This window comes from Rhinichthys klamathensis, unplaced genomic scaffold (genome assembly GCF_029890125.1).
Source record: "Rhinichthys klamathensis goyatoka isolate OS25496 unplaced genomic scaffold, OSU_Roscu_1.1 h1tg000072l_1, whole genome shotgun sequence".
NCBI classification, from domain to species: domain Eukaryota; kingdom Metazoa; phylum Chordata; class Actinopteri; order Cypriniformes; family Leuciscidae; genus Rhinichthys; species Rhinichthys klamathensis.
In genome coordinates, this window is record NW_026606615.1 from 2,361,414 (window position 1) to 2,368,807 (window position 7,394).

A 7,394-nucleotide genomic window follows, 5' to 3' on the forward strand; every position below is an offset into this window, starting at 1 on the left:
GGCTAAAGAATTGCACTAAATATGCTTGCAATTATCAAGATCCAGGAACCAATAAATTGTTTTGTGTCTCCAAGTGGATGAGTAAATGTCTAGTCATGGCATTGTGTATATCGTCTCTGACCCCGTCCACAAGAGTCATAAAACATTCTTCATAAATTGACAACAGACATTCATAATAAGTTTTTAAAGAAATGGTTCACTAAAAGTAAAAAAGAAATCTGCCATAATTTCATTTCCTTCTTCTGTGGAACATAAACAATTATATTCTTATTCACCTTTTTATATAGTGCGTTACACAAAACTGATTGTTTCAAAGCAGCTTTGCAGTGATAAACAGGAAAAAAGCAATCAATGATGCGAACAGAATTAAATTCTCTCAAGTCTGCAAAGTTACACAAAATCCCTCCAGCGGGAGTTCTTCTCTATATCAGTGTCAGTGTTTCTGAACTCCTGAAACGCCTCCATTGTAGTCTCGAGTTTCTTCGGGGAACGAACACGTCACAATATTCCTCATTTAAATAATTCATACGCAGAATAAAGGGGCGGGGCCTGGTTGAGTTAGTTAGTAGTGTGTTGAAACTGCCGGTTATGGTAAGGGGCGGGACATTTCCCAAACACGCTCAACAAGTGCTTGACCAATCACAACACACTGCTCCAGCCGACCAATCAGAGCACAGTATGCTTTCAGAAGGAGGGGCTTCATAGAGACAGGAACTAAACAGAGCGTTACCAAGCGTGCCGCACAAGCCCTCAAAAGTGAAGCCAAAACGTCTCGATCGCCCCCCGGTGACCGGTCCTAGTATAGCTCATAAGCCCCGCCTCCCCATGTTATTCAACAGGACGTGAGACCAACAAAATAATTAAATTACACTTCACATATCTTATTTCTAAAGATAGTTTCTGTCATTTACTGTAGTTTATATCACAATGATGTAATTTCAAGTGTTTGTTTTTAAAATAAGTTAGTTTTTAGTTAGTTATTTGATGCTATAAAAACGGTGCTGTGACATCATGATTGACAGCTGTGATTGACAGGTTCTCTGTGCGAAGTAGTAACTGAAGCACCAACGGACTTTTTTTCATAATGTTGATTATGTGGTTAGTAGTTGTATTTACCTTATTTTAACGAGGTACTACAATCAGCAGACATCATTGGCGAGGAACGGAGCAGACAACGCCACTTAAGAAAAGTGCGGGGCGTGTGCTTACGATTGATTCAACGAGCGTGAGGGCGGGGCCTTGATTTCGCGGCTTTACTTCCTGCTCACGACTGCGCATGACTGGTCCCGAAAACGCTACTGCGCAGACTCAAGTTCCAATATGTCAGCGCTATATCGGGACTCTGGCGGCTTCAGTTCTCTCCAATGGAAAAGAGCGAAGGGGCGTCGTCCATCTTTTTTTACAGTCTATGAGCGTTACTGACAGACTGGGAAGAGAGGAGCCGCAACAATGTACAATATGTGAAAAATAATGTGTTTTGAACATTCATGCTTGAAAACCTATTCAAGTAGAGCCTAAAAACAAAATCAAGACTTTGCAACAAAGGCATAATAGGTCCAATTTATCTGACTCTAGTTTACCTCATATCAGTAGTAATATTTCTCGAGGGGGGCCTCTGAGGGGTCTTATCCCGTATGATTGATGTGAACTCAAAGCTGGGGCCCCAGGCCCGCTGACACGCCTCATGTGTGTTCCGTCAGTAAGACCCAGCGTAAGCAGAAGTGTGCGCATTAAAGCCACATAAACCACTCTCATCTCTCCACCACAAGAAAAGAACTCAGAGCTTCAAGAGATTTCTACACATAGGGTCCTTGGCACGGCCGATCGGAAAATATTAGCCAAACCATTCATCATTTCTATCAAAATACTGCAGGAGCCAGACAGAAAATGCTACAGACATTCACACTGATTTCACACAGTAATATTAATAATGTTCAAGAAGAAAAAGCTTTTAAGATACTGCTGTCTATCACATAAACAAGCTCATAGTATGATGCATGTTTACAAAAGGAAAAGTGTAAATCTACCGCTATCAGTGCTGAACATATCTGTTAGTATAGTGTGAAAACAACAGGATAAAACAGCCCTGTTTTTTATTATAACTGCGAAAAGTTATTAAAAGGGATGAAAACAAGGCTGCTAAAACATTCATCCAGGCAGGTTTTCAAATATTGACCGGTCCAAATTCCATGTTTAACTTCATGAGCCATTTCAGGGGTATAGTGGTTTGGGTTTAACTACCCACGTAAAACATAGAGATTTGACTGCACAGATGGCACACTTCTAACTGTTTTTTACTTTGGCTGGTGCTGTCAAACACAATCACACTTGACACACTCACACAGAAACACTGTTTCACTTCCCTTTTTACAAGTTCCAAAGCATATGGATCTCTTATACACGTTCTTCTAAACTATTCAACATTGACTTATACAAGTTTTTTGTATATACAATTTATATAGTGCTTTTTTAACGATACGCATCGTTTCAAAGCAGCTTTACAGAAAACCTTTGTTGTTAATGATCATAATATCTTCATGCCTTAGTCACATTTAGCATAAGAGCTGGGAGACAATATAGTTTACATTTTGTGACGACAAAAGCAAAGCAGTTGAGATATGTGCTACATAATGTATATCAGCCTATGTGGATGTACTGTACATATGCGGACATATTTATATATATACTTATGTACAACTTATATACATATACGTTGAACATACATATAGACCTTTATATGCAGGGGTTGACATTAACTTTTTTGCTCACCAGCCACTGTGGCTACTGGTTTTCCAAAGTTACTAGCCACTCAGCATTTTCACTGGCAACAATTTGGACACCGATACCATAGGAGAATAACTACCTTATAGATAATTTTAATATGATCTCATTATTTGGCAGCCGGTATATTAGGCTACTGTCACTTTAAGACCTGACGCACGAACCCATTATACTGTTTTACATAGCCAATACACTATGTGCACGCGCACTTTGGGTCATAGTTCCCAAGTCCGCTTATAATACGCGACTTTGGGCTTCTTTTTTTTTTAAGTCGCGTTAAAAAAGCACGGGTTGCGGGTTGCGTTTTTTTGGGCTTATTAAAAAAATATGGTTGCTTGTTAGGAAAATCTGACAAGCAACTTTGTTTTCTTTACATCTATGGTCACGGTTGCCGTTTTCTCAATCTCCAATACATTGATTGACACTGTCTGCTCACAGCCATAGCCAATCAGTGCAATTGTATAAGTGCTATTGCGTAATTCGTCAAAACATTCCGCCGAATCCGCCCCCTTATTGGAGAAAAATCCCGTTCAACGTGCAGGCAGCCGCGCGCGCGCGACGCTGTAATCCAATGATAGACGTTGGGGATATCATAGGGGAGATGATGGACAGTGCAGGGGAGAAGAGGGATGACCTTCTTTTGTAAGGTAAATTTGTAATTTTTACAATGTTTTTGTAATATATTAATTATCACAGGCTTTAAAAAAAAAAAAAAAAAAAAAAAAAAAAAATAGTCTATACTAACATAAGATACAAATGGGTCAAATTTATTTTATTAAGATAAATATATATATATATATATATATATATATATAATGTGTGTGTGTTACATATCCCCGTCTTTTCTTGATTGTCTTTTTGTCCTTTTCCATCTCTCCTTTTTTAAATCCCTTTTTCCTAATCCGTTTATCCTTTTCTAATAAAGGAGTGGTTTCAGTTTAATATGTTGCAGGCTCATTTATTGGTAATAAAAAAAATGATAATGCTGAAACTAAATAATCTAATAATATTGGGCTTGTTTTGGGCTTGTTTTTGAAGCTACAGTTGCTTATTTGTCTCGCGAGAGTTGGCAACTGTGCTTTGGGTGTGAGCACAAAATCTGCGTGAATGAGTAAAATTGTGCTCAAAACGCGCAATTTCTCGCCAGAATTCAAGCCCTATACCACCAACAATATTCATCCGGAGAAAATAAAACGAGTGAGTAAAGAATTGGTGTGTCGACTGCTGGTGGAGAGATTAGAGAGCGAGAACACGCAGCTGGTATCTTTGTGTCTATTCTGTGGAAGTTTCAGATATTTCAGTATAAATATTTATCGAAAAATCAATATTGCCAACTCTAGATTGCACTTAGTTTATTATTTCAGATGCCTTTTTAAAAGACTACAATTGAAAAATGTATATAAAAAAAATTCAACACGCCAAAGTGGCTAGTAGGAGTGACTGCGTTACACGTCAACGCTGGCTAGTGTTAATGTCAAGCCCTGTTTATATGAAGAGCCGAGTGATAATACGGTTAGATTTTGTGACTAAAAAAAAATCAGGCGGTTGAGATTTGCTATATAGTATCACTTTACGTGAATACTGTTTGTATGCAGAGAAAGCTGGATATAATATATATATCCAACTTTGGATGGATGGATGGATGGATGGATGGATTGATGGAGCTGTGCGATAATACAATGATGTAAACAATCACGCAGCCACGATTTGCTATAAAGATTAGCTATTACGTAAGTACAGTATACTGTGTGTATGCAGGTAAAGTAGGATGTACTATCAGTAATGCAGTTTAGATTTTTTCAAGCAGATGAGATTTGCTATATAGTATATACCACTTAATGTGATTGACTGTACTGTATGTATCCAGGTAAGGTTGGATAAACCTATAGTAGTTTTATCAAGTTATTAATTCGTTATGTGTGGTGGTGATATTAACTGCTTTTCCATTGTCGAGCCGAACGTGCACACATGTATACATATATATCATATACACACTCACACATATATTACACAAACTTTTATGTTAGATGTGATTAATCGCGATTAATCGATTTCACAGCACTATACTACCTGTATGTACTGTATATATATCGTTTTTTTCGTGACTGTATTCTGCTGTTCTTTGATATCAGTGTGAGTTTGGGATGTTTGTGAGACGATGCGAGATACACACCTCTGCCGAGGTCCATCTCAGTGCAGCGTTGCTCTGGGTTGTTGCGGATTCGGCACTTGTACACGGCTCCGGGTGACTGAACTGAACTACTGAAAGACGAGTTTGCTCTGGGAGCCCCAACCACAATCCTACAAACATCAGGAGGAGAAACACACTGTCATTGCACATCACAACACAGCTTCACACACAACCTCTGAGGATACAACAGTCAATTCATACAGTTTTTGGTCATTGTAAAAGGGGAAATAAAACTAATATTCTTTGTAGGTTTGTTTCTTTTATCTGAAAGTGTGACTAATAAGAGTGCCTAATGAGTGAATTAGGCCTGGAGGTGGTTTCGCCTTGTCACACTGTCATGGTTTGGCTCTTCAATTCAGTGATGTAAGCACTACATCATTATCTCCACTGAAGCAAAAGGCAATGATTTGGGTGCCGGCCAGAGTTTCCCTTTCAAATTTAGGACAGATTTTGGAAGAAAGGCTTAACATCTGTGCAGTCACAAGAGAATTTAAAAAAAAGTTGCATGTTTGAAATGTATTGGCAAAAGTCGGTTGTAAAAGTAAGGGCAAACATGCAAAGTGCTTTACAGTGCTCATGTTACTGTGTATTTACTATGGTACAAGCTGTTAATGCTAAAGAATGTAATGTGATTAAGTGTGACTATTTTGTGGTGCTGCTTGTGATCAGTAATATATTAGACAACAAAACATCAAACCAAGTGTAATTCTCCCTCAAATGCATCATCATTTTTGCTCAGTGACTTTAATCAACCCGGTTTGAAAGTCAATATTATTGATGAAATCGGTTTAAATCACCTAATGCCATTGACTTCCATAGTAGGAAAAAAAATACTACGGATGTCAATGGGGTCCATCAACTGTTTGGATACCGACATTCTTCAAAATATCTTCTTTTGTGTTCAGCAGAAGAGAGAAATTCATGCAGGTTTGGAACAACATAAGGGTGATAAATTATGACAGAATTGTCATTTTTGGATGAACTATCCCTTTAAGGGTCGACAAATTTTTTTTGGAGTCACCTTGACAATCCAAAACCAAGATAAAGCAAAATAAACAAGACCATTCATGCAGAAAATGTAAATTATTTGAGTTTCACTTTGGCGCTAAAACGACGTCACGTTAACGAATATTCGTATGTAACCACAGCAACGGAAGCTGAAAACTTTTATTAACTCTTATTAGAGATTTATTTAAAACAAAACTTTATTTAAAATGTCTTTAAGGTAACGTTAGTTTACATTTGACATACTGTGCTAGGGACGACAACGTAATGCTATTCATCGACTTTTAAAACAAACGGCTAGGAGTCTGTTAAAGTAGGCATACATAGTTTATTAATATAACATTAAGTGACCACTTCAGTGACCACAAAAGTTCACTTAAGAAGAAGTTAGCAGCCTAAAAAGTGCGGTTATTTTTACCTGGCGCAACTGATGAAGAAGTGACGTTTGCATGAGGAGGTATCCATGGCAACCGAAGGGCGCTCGTGCGCTTCCGTTAGGAAATAACGGGAAAACGTATGTGGTTGTTTATTATGGGCATACTTAATTATAGATTTATACATAACAAGTTTTAAATTTTTTTTTTTTTTATAACCTCTTTAAGACCGTTGATCTGGCTTTGGCTTACTATGCTATAAGTTGGGTTGCACGAGACAAACCTCAACATATATACTTTTTTTTTTTTTTTTAGTTAATTTGAAGACTTTGAACACCTTTAAAATCATTGTACAATTCGCATACTGCAAAACCAGACTCATAACCAACTATTTAAATCTGTATTGGATGAACTCACCAGCGTGTGTTGTCATGGACGTGCTCCAGGACTGAATATCCAAAAAACGTCGCATCTGGTCCCCGAAACACCAGGGGATGTTGCAAGTCAATGTTAAAGGAATAAGCCAACGAAACGAAACACAAATACACAAAAACATCCAAAGCACTTCTTTTCCGTGTAGAAAGTTCCGTCATTCTGTTTTGCATCCTCAGTGCTGAAGCCAATTTCATGAGAACTTTATAAAAGCAATTAAATCTGTATAAAAAGTCTGAAAATTAAAGGAAAAAAAACTACATTTAAACTACGTCCCTTTTCCTACTTTGGGAATTTAACGCATGTGAAGAGGATTTAAGAGTGTGAATCGGAGGTTGAGGTTAGAATAGCGGTCTCATTGCGTGGCTCTTCCCTTCTGCTGCTCAGTCTGTTGCGTGTCTAGAGTTTATCTTGGAGTTAAAGCGTGTTGCGCGCGAGCTGACGCACGAGCATCACATTTCACATACAGAAGCAGAGCGCGCGCCCCCTGCCGGCAGCTCTCAGTACTGAAGCACACTATACACATTTGCAATGCAGTTTTGCATCATGAAAAATATATATATATATGTTATATGGTGCTCTGAGCCTATGCAACATGTTGCATAGGCTCA

At 38.1% G+C, this 7,394-nt stretch overlaps 1 protein-coding gene across 1 annotated transcript in view; it reads right to left on the bottom strand.

Annotated features, from left to right (window-relative positions):
* Positions 1-7,181, bottom strand: part of itga9 (integrin, alpha 9) — a 91,789-nt gene extending 84,608 nt beyond the window's left edge. Inside the window, exons 1-2 of the mRNA XM_056250663.1 lie at positions 6,769-7,181; positions 4,955-5,082 (exon numbers count right to left, since the gene is read on the bottom strand). Coding sequence (XP_056106638.1) covers positions 4,955-5,082; positions 6,769-6,980 — 340 coding nt within the window. The 5' untranslated portion in view covers positions 6,981-7,181. The remainder of the gene's footprint in view (positions 1-4,954; positions 5,083-6,768) is intronic.
* Between the last annotated feature and the right edge of the window lie 213 nt (positions 7,182-7,394).